At 40.1% G+C, this 13,917-nt stretch overlaps 1 protein-coding gene across 5 annotated transcripts in view; it reads left to right on the plus strand.

The window, feature by feature from the left end:
* LOC124139427 overlaps positions 1-13,917 on the plus strand; it is a 38,115-nt gene that overhangs the window by 1,661 nt on the left and 22,537 nt on the right. For 3 of the 5 annotated variants that reach the window (XM_048395029.1, XM_048395027.1, XM_048395028.1), the window contains exons 2-8: positions 2,158-2,360; positions 2,687-2,950; positions 5,300-5,643; positions 9,548-9,761; positions 10,144-11,358; positions 12,265-12,321; positions 13,111-13,735. In XM_048395029.1, coding sequence (XP_048250986.1) covers positions 2,175-2,360; positions 2,687-2,950; positions 5,300-5,643; positions 9,548-9,761; positions 10,144-11,358; positions 12,265-12,321; positions 13,111-13,735 — 2,905 coding nt within the window. In that variant the 5' untranslated portion in view covers positions 2,158-2,174. The remainder of the gene's footprint in view (positions 1-2,157; positions 2,361-2,686; positions 2,951-5,299; positions 5,644-9,547; positions 9,762-10,143; positions 11,359-12,264; positions 12,322-13,110; positions 13,736-13,917) is intronic. The other 2 variants (XM_048395031.1, XM_048395030.1) reach the window with 2 other exon arrangements.

A 13,917-nucleotide genomic window follows, 5' to 3' on the forward strand; every position in this document is an offset into this window, starting at 1 on the left:
CTAAGAAATGAAATTATTATAAAATGGTGAACTATTTTGGCAATAACAGTCAATCCTCAATAAGCATGTTAGAGGCTCACTTGACTCTTGTTTAAGGTTCACTATACACTCATGTTTGAGGATCACTAGACTCAGACCTCAAAGGTGGAAAACTGGCTTTTAATTTTTTGTTTTGGTTACATTCTCCTGACTGGTTTTCATGTCGAGAGGATGTTATGTTTAATATATGAACATGATATAGCAAGGCCACTACTACCCATGACGGGGAGGGCATGAAGAAAACATTGGCGAAGTTAATTTGGGATCATTGATCAACTAAAAAAATAATAAACTTAGTCTTTGGATTAATTATGAAATGTAGGTATGAAGGGTTGCATCAGTAATGTAAACAAAGTTTTGATCAAGCATTCTGTGATTTTCATTATACTATTTTGACTTGTATCACAAACAATTATTTAACCTTAGCATTGCCAACAAATGAAAACAATGACTTTGTGTTGTATGTCTATCCTAGAAGTTACAACTGTGTGTTTTCACAGATGTAAGTATAAAGTTATGAAACAGAAATGGGATCCAAATCAATCTCTGTCATCATATCCACTCAATGGGTTCGAATCCGGGTTCGCCCCGATTATGTTTCTAGGTTTGTCAGCAGCATACCCGTGCTCGTGGGTTTTACCGAAGTGGTAAACGTCTGAGACCTGCATCACTTCGGGCTTTCCTCCCACATGAAGCTGCTACACCGTGATATAACTGGAATAATGTTAAAAGCAGTGTTAAACCCAACTCACTCACTCGTATCCACTCAAATTTCATCTTGATTTGACTGTTGTCCTTCATCCATACTAAAGTTGAAACATTTTATGGCAATTATAAAACTTTTTTTCTTCAGAATGTCATAAAATTTGTTACTTCTCTAGTAAGCAGTAGTGCTCCAAACACATTTACCACTTTGGGAATATTAAAAACGTTGACCTTGGTTTGACCTTGCACTTGGACCATGTTCCAATAGCCACCCAAAATGCAATTCCTCACACCGTAAACATTATTTCCTGAGACCTGAACCAATGAAGCTGAAACTTCACATGTGCTTGTTCCCACCACTGATAACACCTGAATTAATTCAGTAGTTTTGCATCTGATACTTTTTAAAAGCCACATATTTCATCACTTCAGGGACATTTAATAATAATCTACCTGACATCATATTTGTACGCTTATTATTAACTGAACTCACTATGGCAGTAAAACGGGATCGGGTGGTCACACTCGTTGACTTGGTTGATGCATGTCCAGAGTCGATTATTTACAGACTGTCGTCATATAGCTGGAATATTGCTGAATGCGGCGTTAAATAACAAAGAAAGAAACAAACAAACAAACAGTAAATAAGGGCTAAATCTAAAACCAATAGTCACAGATAACTATGCCATCCATCCCTGAGAATTTTTGGTGATCAAAAACTGGACTTGAAAAGTTACTTCCTGCTTTTTTAGTGATTGCCTTGAAATGCATTGACGCTCCAAACATCAGTAAAAATAGTTGCGAAGTGGTCACAACTAATGACAATATCTCAACAGTGTGTTATATAAGATAAATTCTAAATATCCTTTTTATTTATTATGTTGTGACTATCATCATTCCTACTTAATGAAAAATGTGACAAAATACACTAGCCAGCTGTTGAATTTGAATTTCAGTTTTTACACAGATTTACTAGCCTTGGTCCTACGGGTTAGCGTAGCTATCAGACCCTGTATGTTTAGTAATTCTTTTGTTATTAACATGATTAGTATATAAAACATTTGAGTAGCAATACTGTCAGCAACCTTTTTACATATCCAGGTGAACTTCAGTGCTGTAGCACTATGTTTGCCTCCATAGCCTATATTTCTAGTTTTTGTTAAGCGTTAAAAAGAGCAAGCTCATTAAAATCAGATCGGTTACTCAGATACGATACCTCTCAATTAAAAATGTGTTGTTTCTTGAACCAATAAGACGTTGGCTTTCTAAGATTATTTGGCTTCATTTTCTTTGCCACCTTGATTTGGAAATTTTGATTTTTGAAATTGATTTCAGATTAAAAGATGTGATTTTAATGACATTGTAACCAGAGAAAATGACCTTGAGAAATGATTGATACATTCTTCTTCCTAGAATCCTGAGACCGTGAAATGTCCGGGACACGACCAGAAACTGAGGCCACTACAAGTTCAGTGACGGGTGGTTCTGGCGGGGGAGGGGAGTCAACCAAGAAAGACAACTCTGTAGCTGCCTGCACATCGGTGGCCACTAACACTGAAGATGTAGGTGCCAGCGAGGGGGATCAGTGGAATCTGGATACATTACTCCCAGGAGAGGTGAGATGAATGGCAGAGTGTGTTTCCTATCTTAAATAGCGTATGTCAGGAATAGAATTGTATTATGCTAGCCGATAAAAGTTCATGTGATTAGTGATATCATTTGATGATTATGATGTCATTGTAACCAATGACATCACAATGTTCTCAAACAAACGATATCTCTGGTAATAACCAACACATGTTGCCTAGTTGTGTAAGGTGCCTCGATTCGCTATACAGAGTCGTATCCCCAAATGTTTCTTGGTTTGTCAGCACGATAACTCACTCACTCACTCACTCACTCACTCACTCACTCACTCACTCACTCATAATGCTCCTTGCAGGACAAGAACCCATTTGTTGGTCTGTCAGATGAACAGCTCGGTCAGCTTGAAGATGTACTCTCCAGTGAGGAGGTGAAGAAGCTCCTACAGACTACAGACCTTGAGACCCTTGAACACAGTCTAATATCCAACATGGCCGCTGAGGGGTCTAGCGCACCGGTACACAAGGGGGACACATTAAACTCATCTGATGACTCACTCAAGCTGGACCTATTTGGTGGACAGAACGTAATTGACGAGGCCTCTGCTCATCAGCTAATAAGGGTAAATAAACAGTTGTCATCATAACTCCTGAAGCATGTGTAGTCAGAGCTGGAAATCACTGACTCAAGAAAACTGGGGCCTACTGAACAAAAAGAATATGATGCGCGTCCGAAACTCTTGATCATTTAACTTGCCATTTAGAAAGTAGTCAAATGTCACAAATGTCACATTTGGGATAACATTTTCTTAGTAAAGTACGGATTCTAGTACTTTTGGGGTTTAGTCCCATCCGGGATTCCAACCCACACTGCCAGAGTGAGGCACCTAATCATCCGCACACAAAGTGCCTCACTCTGGCCGTGTGGGCTCGAATCCTGGATGGGACTCAACCCCAAAAGTACTAGAATCTGAACTATCCCAGATTTGACATTTGTTATAACTTGCTGTAGTTCAGAATCATGTCTAAGATTAGGGGAAGCTGGGTAGCCTAGTGATTGGCTTGCTACAGAGAGTATTGGTTTCCAATCTCATTATAATCAGATCTTAGTTTTCACTACCGCTTAACAAAGATCTGAGGACATCCCATTACAGGTCACGTCAGTACGACCTTTCGCGAATTTGACCGACCAATGAAAAGACTGACAAAAAATAAAAATTAGCCAATCAGAAGGCAGCTTTATCGATCTTTACGACTCTAGTTTCAAACTGGCGAATACGCTTCGAAACATAATATGACGTATTCTCGATTTAAAAAATTAAAACTGATAAGAACATTCTGGAATGGCTTTTGGATGGCCTAGATTGTATGGATATAATCATAAAACCCATAACTGTCCTTCGGAATACCCCGTGTTAAATATTTCATGGTTGCATGATTAGAAAACACATTTCGACTGTCACTTTCATGATCTGGTAAGCGACGCTCTGATTTGTTGGATGAAAGGTCATTCTGACGTGACCCTAATGGGATGTCCTCAGGTCTTTGTTCAGCATAGCGAGAACTAAGATCTGATTTTAATGAGATTGATTGGTTTCGATCCCCACATGGATTAATGTGTGAGTCCATCACAGTGATAGTGCAGAAGAAAAAGTAGCATTAAACCAGAAGTAATATCACCAAACCCAGGGTACTTTATAGACGTAGGCATGGAAATATAGTTTGAAGTTCTACTGCACTGGATAAGAAATACATGTACGGGTAACTTTCATATTAACATGATGTGTGCATGATAGTCAAATGTGAAAAAATAGTCCCTCTGAACATTTACATATTTTGTGCTGAGTAGGGGTTTCTTGATTTACTGATGTATGTGTAATCAATTCATATTTTAGTTTTTGTATCAATTTTGAAAAGTAATGTTTTTTAAATTTTATGATAACCTGGTATGATAACTACTTGGGCTGGTGTGAATTTTCTGCCTTAACTAATCACAAACAAACACAAACTGGTTAGTGGCAGCAACCTCTTGTAAGGGGGAAGCATGGGAAAGATTAAACATGGAGAAGACGAGACAAAACCGTTGCAAATTAAGTATTGTGATACACATCAAATCTTGACACAGTAGCTTGCATCTTCCAGAGGCAAGGGAGTTAACTGACTGTAAAAGTCCAGTTTCCACCCTTTTCGATTTAGATGGAATTTCTGGGCTTATGTCCCTTCTATATATTGTAATATAATGAGTCTTAAGTGCATCAAATCATGTGAGCACCTTGATTAAGAAACATGAAAAGATTTGGAAAATATCTGTTGACCTTGTTGACAGCATGTTGACACCAGTGGCTTTGACGAATTATGTCCCTTCTATGTCCCTTCTATTGACCAATCAGATTCCACCTTTAAAATTATTACTTACATTTGCTTCAAATAAAATTAAGTCGCCCAGTGAAGACGATCTGATTGATAATCAAGATCTTTGTTTTTTGTGATAAAACTGGTCTAAGTGCATCAAATCATGTGACCACATTGATTACGAACATGAAAAGATTAGGAAATATCTGTTGACGCTAAGTTGTCAGTACACATGCTTTGCAAAACCTGCATTCAGCCTAAATCTGCGTGGCAGTTTAAGAACCCGATATCGATTTCGTTAAGCAAATTTGATTGGACTGCATAGACTTATGAATCCAGCCAAAGTATAACTCTATAATTCCAGCCTAGTTCAGCAAGGGTGGAGACTGGACTCAGATGGTCCGTTAACTCCCTTGCCTCGGGAAGATGAGTAGCTCGAGATGTATTGATGTGTGAGGGTGGGGTACTGACAAGACTTTTTCTAAGGTTTTAGAAGATTAGGTTTGTACTGTGTTAGGTTACATATATTCACGTTGATGTTCAGATGTCTGATGAGACCCTGTCCAAGTGAATACCTGTAATGCTGTACAACCACATTAAACATGGTATTCCCTTGACAGGATAGTGTCCGGGAACACGAACTAGCGGTAGTAGCTGCCGCCTTTAACGATCATGCATATGCTTGTCAACCACCCAAACCACAACCGTCCATCTCAAAGGTGACTGCAGCGTATACCTCCGACACACCCCCAGAGGCAGTTTCCCCGGCAATCCCCAGCACCAGTGTCGTAGCTACATCCTCCTCCCCCCCTCCTGCAGTGCAGCATGCTGATGTGGGGGTGGGGGCAGACTTCGACAGTGATGTGGAGAAGATGGAGGATGATAGTATGGTAGAGGATGAAGTGAAAGAAGTTAAGAGGGGAAGAAAGAAGAAGACAGATGATGCTTCCCCGCAACCATCCAGGTAAGTCCGGGTACCAGCCAATCTCTCTATGTACAATGATGTAAGTCGTCCATGTAGGGTTTACCTGGGGTATTTATTTTGTGGGTCAAGGACACTTGAAACATTTAGTTGGATCCTATGTTAAAAATTGGGTTTACAGAGAAGTGTTAAAAATTCATTACCATATTCTATGACAAGTGACATAGGATTGTGTATGCTCAGAGGCTGTTAAGTTAGAATAGATACAGTGTTCCCGACTGAAATGAATCTACAAGTACTAGTGCTGGAAGATTGTGAAGCCTTTGAGAGTGTGTGGTATTTTTTACATAATTACGTCACATTAAAATTGGTTTTAAGTGCTCTCAAATTATGAAATTGCAGCAATCATTCCTAAAAATGCATAGGATCCCACGCTACAAAGTGGGCCCCTCAGAGAAATGTCGGACACTGAATACTGTACTCTACCACAAGTGGTGCGCTTGCTTAGAGGCCGTTAGTTATAATAGATATGGAATTCCCCAACTGATATGACCATGATGACTCTATGTATTGCCCACCCCCCTGTTTCAAGCACAGTGATCAGCATATCCGTCTGTCCGTCCTTTTTCTGTTTTTGTAGCAAAACTCCTAAACCGTTGAATGTTTCTTGTTGAAACTTGCTATACCGATCATTCTAGTGGTGAACTGGTGCCTTTAGATAATTTGTGATTTTTACTTTTTTATATTGATTACATACAGAAATTAATTTTAGGTGGATCCATATTATGAGAAATAGCCCATTCATAAACACACAACACAAATTTACAGCATCTCAGTGGATGCACTCTTCATTTTGTTGGTGTCTGTATTCAATTTTTATGTGTATCGAACGCAGGATTTCATGTGTACGTGTTATAAATGGATTCGAATATCGTGAGCAATGGTGTTATGCATTTATCAATTAATTGGCCTTTTAAGCAGGGGTAGATTTTTTATGGAATGTTCTGTGCAGTCAGCATGGTCAGGCCAGCTAGTCACTGCTATTATAAACAGGAATTGGCCCTAAAATAGGCTTACACTCCAACAATGCCATATTATCATATACCTATCAGTGATATGTAGTATTTTGAATGTGCGATGTGATATGATAAAAAGGTAATCTTACAGTATTTTGAGACTATTTCACACATTGCTTCTTCGAAATTGGGTCTGTTTTCAGTGAAATATGCATTAACTCCTCAAAGCCATGACCATCACAACATGAATTGGGACATGTTTAATTCTAATTTGGGAATATGTACCATGTTTACTCTCACCTACTGCAGATTTGGGGTGGAATATTGGCATCTGATCAGGGCTAGGTAAATGTCACATTGTGTTCCTAGGTTAACTTGTTGACAAGATCAAAATGCATTATCCTCCACAGTGTTGGTGTCAGTGTTTAAAGGGGAAGTGTACACGCAAAAATCACTTTCTTTCTTTTTCTAAACAAAACGCAATTTTAGAATTAATTAGTATCTGTGTTTGAAAATATACACTCATTTTTTTCACAGTGAACGTAGGAAGCTCACAATAGTGTGAAAATGATATGCCGTTATGAGGCCTTCGTTTTTCGAGCTAAACAGGCCTGAGTTATCCCCCTTAGATTATGACGTAATTGGTGCCAATTCAACTGGGTCCCTGTCTATTCTCAACGCAAAAGATATCAAGTACCAGTTTGCGGTAAAACAACATGGCCTACGACACACTCCGGCGCAGTGGTGACTCAGCATAACACTATGCTGGCTGGCATCTGAGACGCTAGAATCACACACCTGGACCTACACCACGTGAAGCGGCTCTAACAAAGCATGATGACGTCATAATGTTTATCAATTGGCACCAATGACGTCATATTGCAAGGGGCATAAGCCATGGTGTTTTTGTTGTGGAAATAGAACACTTGGTAAATGTGAAAAATATAAATCGTTTCAATGCGAAAAATATGTTAATTAATTGTGATATTTTTATATTTTTGTCTATGACACTTCTAGGTTAACACTTTTAATGTGGAAAAAGTACAATAAAAATAGGTTCATTTCCGTGTGAACTTGCCCTTTAAGTTCACCTGTCCCAGGCTCTTTCCTGTATATTGACTTTGGAAACTTCACCTCAATTTGAGTAATTATTGCACAATATTGTGCACCACTGTCTTTTGACAATGCAGTTAATTGCTGATCTATATGATTGATGTTAGTTCATAATTACACAATTGCAGCTGATTTTACAACTAATTGAGGGCACAAATTTATTCTGGAGAACTGTTGAGTTAAAACTTGATGCTACCCCTCAAATGATATTGTTATTAAACCTATGATCTTGGTTTGAATCCCAGTTCTCCTTGATTATGTTTCTAGGTTTATCAGAACCAGATCCTTGCTTGTGGGTTTCACGTAATTGGTAAAACTGAGACCTGAGTCACTTTTGGTTTTCTTCCCACGTCAAGCTCATACAATGTTATGTAACTGAAATACTGTTCAAAGTGCCGTTTAACATGTTAAACCCGAACTCTCACATTGTATAGAGGAACTGATATGGACACCAAACTAAAGCAAAAGGCTGAAAGCATTTGCAAAATGCATATTTCATTTTTCTCGTATTATCTTCAGTATTGATCTATACCATGTGTCCCAGGCCAAACTATAGTCCAATACTCCCCAGTAGTTCAGTAGTTCATGAACCAGGTTTCGGGGTAAGTTCCAAATGTCGGTTTGGTTTGTTGTTTTACACCGCACTCAGCAATATTTCAGCTATATGACGGGGGTCTGTAAATAATTGAGTCTGGACCAGACAATCCAGTGACTGATATCATGAGCATCGATCCATGCAATTGTGATTGATGACATGCTTCAAACCAGTCAGCGAGCCTGACCACCGTTAGTCACCTCTAGTTCCACATGTCACAGGTGGGCAGTGTAGTGAAGAGTGTGATAATGTAGATATAGTATCCTAGATGTAGATCTCTGCCTGAGACAGGTAGGTTTCGAGATTGCTGCTAAAGACCGTGGACATATAAATTTCAGCCTCTTTATCTATGCAACGTTTGATTAAATACTAGCGCCTGAACAGGAAGAATAAGTAAGTCAAAATCTATCAGTCAACTCTCTCTTCGATGGTACTACAGCTCCTAAAGTGCTATGCTAAGAGAGAGAAGCAGCTGTGAAGATTGGGAAGTTTGTGAATGTAAGCCTTGCTGCTGTCAACAGGGTGTTCCTCTTTCAAATGTTGTTGATCGTATTTACCTAAAGAATATAAATGCTTTGTGACAGTTGCTGAATGATGTGTTAATGTAGAAAAGTTATGTTCTTTTCATTTTATGTATTCTCTAATGTGTCTACAGTATTATGGTTCTCATGCCGTTGCCAGTATGAGCTATACCCTGCAAATGTGCTTTTAGTGAGACAATTCATTACTGTTTTAGTCACATTTACTAGAAATACATTTTGTGACATTTGACTTCATGTTTTTAAGGTTTTATTGTCAAAATGAAATATTTATATAAAAAAATGTTTAATGTTCCTCCAATAACCTCACAATTTCTTAAGGCCCCTGCTGAATCTAGGACTAGGGAGAAGTGTTAGCCATAGGCATGATGTGGAATAATGCATGAGACCTACATTGTTGGATGGTAGATAGTGGCAAAGTCAGTAATCAAACCATCACAATAGTATTGCAGTCGCTTTACTTATGTTGTAATAGTTTTCGAAAAATTGGGGTTTGCTATTAAAGTGCTTTGCTATTGCTATGCTATTGCTATGCTATTGCTATGCTATTGCTATGCTATGCTATTGCTATGCTATTGCTATGCTATTGCTATGCTATTGCTATACCCTTGCTATTCTATTTCAATAGTAAACATATCCTCCGTAGTCACCTATAATATCTATGTATTTGTGGTCTGTTGTAGACGTTCCAGTCGGATCAGTGACCATGAGCAGCGAGTGAAGGCAGAACAGATACGCCAGGAGAACCGGCGCCTAGTGAAGGAGGTACTGGAGGGGAGACAGAAGGGGGGTACACAACCCTCAGATCAGGGGGACACCACGCCCACAGACATCTCGCCCATAGACACCACACCCACAGACACCACACCCACAGACCCCATTAATGACGTCAGCAAGGTAAGGGTAAAATAAACAGCTGAACCAAGACCTTTGGTGAGAGGAGCCCATAATTTTAGGTCAAGGCAACCTTATTATAAATAAATCCCTCAGGCAGACCAGTATCAATAATGTAGGTTAAAAATACTTTGCTTGTCAGAAAATGTATCATGTGTGAGGATATCTGTTTCTTCAGTATGTTGAAAATCTTAAATAAGTTCTGGTGTATGTCCTTGAAATGTCATTTTGTTTGTGTTTTGAAAACGTCAGTACTGTATAGCTGTAATTTATATTTATACAATATTTTGTCACAGATATTATTTCAGAAATAGTTGGAAATTTTTCATGTTTTATGTCAAATAACTACATGCAATGAAGTTGAATCCATATGTTTTCTTTGTAGCCGAGTCCAAGTCCGAAAAAGGTTACGAACGAAGATGAGGATGAAGACAAGGAAGGGGAGGAGGATTCGGTGGGAAGGGGGTCCCCTGCCGACAACCCAGCACAGAGGCGGAGGGGCAGACCACAAACACTTAGCAACAGGATCATCACACGTAGGTTTGGGCGCGGGGCAACCAACAAGACTGAAGAGAGTGAACAGGAAGGGGAACCAGTTCCTGTTACACCGGTTCGAGGCCGGGGCCGGGGGAGAGGGAGAGGCAGGGGCCGAGGGAGGGGAAGGGGTCGTGGCAGGGGTCAAAGTCACAATCAGGAAGAAACCCAAGTTGAAGAGACTAAACCAGGACGGGGTAAGAAAGGTCGAGGATCAGGCAAACCCGCAGCGGATGTTGGGGAAGAAGACAAAGAAGAAGAAGGGGAAACACCGCGTAGAAGAGGAAGGAGGAAAGCTAAAGACAAAACGGAAGAAGTTACGGCAAAGGAAGACAACAACACCCCTGTCAGGGGCAAAAGAGGGAGGAAGAAAGCAGCCAAACAAGAGGAAGAAGAGTCTGTTGAAGATACAGTTAGTCCGGAAGAAAGTAAAAAAGAAGAAATTGGCGAAGAAAAAGTAAAAGTAACGAAAGGGAGGAGAGGGAGGAAGGCAGCGCTGAAGGACAGTGAGGTGCACGCTGATGTTGAAGAAGAGGTAGAGAAGGTGGAAACTCCCAAGAAGACCAGGAAGGGGAAAGGGAAGGGAAAGAAGGAGGTAGCCAAGGCAGAGGAAGAAGTTACTCCCAAAGGAAAGAGAAAAGGAACAAAAGGTGCAGCATCTAAAGGTGCTTCTCCTGCAATGAAGGAAGAAGAAAAAGCTGAGGAAGCTCCAGAGACAGAATTAGAAGAAGGGAAGGAAGAGAAACAGAATGTTGTTGATGATGTTGTGAAGGAGGAAGAAGAGCAGAGTAAGGATGAAACTGCTAAGGAGAAGAAAGAAAAGCGAGACTCCATCAATGATGATATCAAGGAAATATTTGGAAGTGATGAGGAGGACATGCAGTCTGATGACGACGACAAGAAGGAGGCGGAGGAAGAAGGGGAAGGGGAGAAAAAGGAGGAGAAGGCTAAGAAGAAGAAGAAAAAAAAGAGGAAGGAATCCGAAGAGGGGGGAAAGGCTAAGAGGAAGAGGAGTCGTGAGGACAGCAAGGATTCTGTCAAAAGAGAAAGGCGAGACAGCAAGAAGGTGAGAGAACAATTAGTGTAGGCTGGGTCCTGTTTCATAAAGTGATCATAGCACTATGATAGTTTAACATTGATTTCTGACTGTCCATCCTCTGATAGTTTAACATTGACTTACGACTGTCATTACTACGATAGTTTAATATTGACTTGGGACTCGTGTAGCTCTATGACTTTCATTACTTTAATACTGATTTACACTACGACTGTTAAGACTGTTGATAATGTAACATTAACTTATGACTGGCATAGCGCTGTGTCGTAACTCCACTAGTACCAAGAGTATCCTTACTGTGATATTTTAACCTTGACTTATGTTTGACTTAGTGCTATGTCCCCTTGCTCCAGGGTAATCATAGTAATATGGTGGGTAAAGATGTCGTTCTCCAGTTTTATCGATCATACAGATAGGGACGTGCTTACTGTCTTACATCTACACCTTTCGAAACTAGAAAAACACAGTAATTAGTAACAAAATGTCACCGATTTAACATATACATGTGCTTGCTTGCTTTCATACACAGCTGCATCAAATCTTCAGTAGGATGTTTGGTGGAGTATGTCACTCCTGCCTCACATATCTTCTGCTCCCTTTTATCATGTATAAGGAGCAGTCTGTGCTGTGTTCCGCAGCCAAAATAAATAATTTTGCACGTGGTTTTGCGGAATACATGTACAGTGGGGACTGATGGAAGAAAGTCTGGTTAGATTTTCAACATTTTCGACTTAAACTTTGGGGAGAAGTTATATTCACATAATGCAACGGATGCAGAAAAAACACTTCTGAGAAGTAAAGACATAAATGCCTGTTATGTGGAATTTGATCAAACTACTTCAGGGAAGTAAAATAAGAAAAGAAGTGTGAAGATGAATGGATTGATAAGCCATCATCATGTCCTATTTGTTACAGAGTGAGAAAGATTCTGACGAAGAGGTAACTCCACAGAAAGTGAAGAAAGATAAAAAGGTGTGTTGTATTAAATGTGTACACAGACATTGTTGTAGGAATGTTTTTGTGAAGCTGCATTGTATAGCCAGGAATAACAGTGTTTATGTGTTATGTTTAGTGTCATGTCTTTAGTGTAAATGATAAGTTCTAGTGGTGTGTATCACCATGATCATAGGTGACCAGTGGTCTAAAGTGCTACAGGGGTAGCCTAGTGGTTTAAGCGTTTGCTTGTCCTGCCGAAGCCCCGGGTTCGATTCCCGACTTGGGTACAATGTGTAAAGCCCATTTCTGGTGTCCCCTGCCGTGATATTGCTGGAATATTGCTAAAAGCAGCGTAAAACCATACTCACTCATTCACTCACACACTAAAGTGCTACAATTCGCTTTACGTTAGCCATGCCATAAAAGAATCTGAACAGGAATGTCTTGAGATGGAACTGGAGCATTGTAGGCAAATGACCTCTGCCCAGACCATGTCAGTTTAGTCTTAGGTATACAAAGGAGATGTTTCTCAGAAGAACGGAGGGATCTAGATGGTTGATATACCTGGATAAGGTCAGATAAAAAGGAAGGTGCTTACTTGTTGTAGCAGTGGTATGTTAAGGTCAAGATCTTGTACTGAATTCAGGCTTCTACTGGGACTAACCATGGGTCCAGGTAGACCTGTGGATTCCTGAGTCCTAATCAGGACCCACCTGACCCAAGTACCTGAGTACCCGAGTTAAACATCCCAGCCCTAGCTATCCTGTGAAATACAATACAATGTAATGTACTGGAACCTTTATGTCACAAATAATTTATGTTAAGGACCAGAAGGGAGAAGAAGGGAAACACTCAAAGAAGAGTAGGGGATCGAAGGAGGAAGACCTTGACATTGATATGTCCGACTTTGGCCGCTACCCATCCAAGACGCCTGACAGTGGTCACAAGGCCCAGCGACGGAAGTCACACAAGCTGTCTGAGACGGAGGCATTCCTTGACCCAACAATGACCGATTTATTCAAACCCGATGCTCTCATTCGCCATGAAGGTGCTGTAAAGAAAGAAGACCTTGAAAAGAAAGATGAACTTGAAGATGGGTCAAAGGTCAAAGATGTAACTGAGGTCAAAGTTGAAGAGGTTAAGGACATTGTTACTGAAGACGGTACAGAAGATGTTAGAAAAACTGGACCGGAAACAACACCTGTGAAAGAAGAAGCTAAACCCGAACCCACAATTGAAGAGGTAAAGGTGGGTGAAAGTCCAGAGGTAACAAAGGTTCAAGGTGAAAGTTCAGTCGATCCCAGCAACAGTGTGAAGACAGAAGGGTCAGGGTCAGAAGTGAAGGTCAAGCACAGACGACGTACTGACAGTGAGAAGAGTGACAAGCAGAGAGTGAAGAAGAGAGAACGGAGGAAGAAATTGTTTGGAACAGACATCGATGGTGGAAGTGGTAAGTTCTTGAGAACGATAAAAGTCTTTTGTGTTTCCTATTTTTTGGTATATGGCAGAGCAGTTTGCTCTAAACCAAAAGTGTTACATGTGTTTCCAAGACAAGTGAACTTACATTTAACATACTTTGAAAAGGAAAATTTGATTATTGCATCTGTATTCCTGAAAAGAAGAACCCCTCAA

The sequence above is a fragment of the Haliotis rufescens genome, unplaced genomic scaffold (assembly GCF_023055435.1).
Source record: "Haliotis rufescens isolate VD_foot unplaced genomic scaffold, xgHalRufe1.0.p SCAF_1, whole genome shotgun sequence".
NCBI classification, from domain to species: Eukaryota; Metazoa; Mollusca; class Gastropoda; order Lepetellida; family Haliotidae; genus Haliotis; species Haliotis rufescens.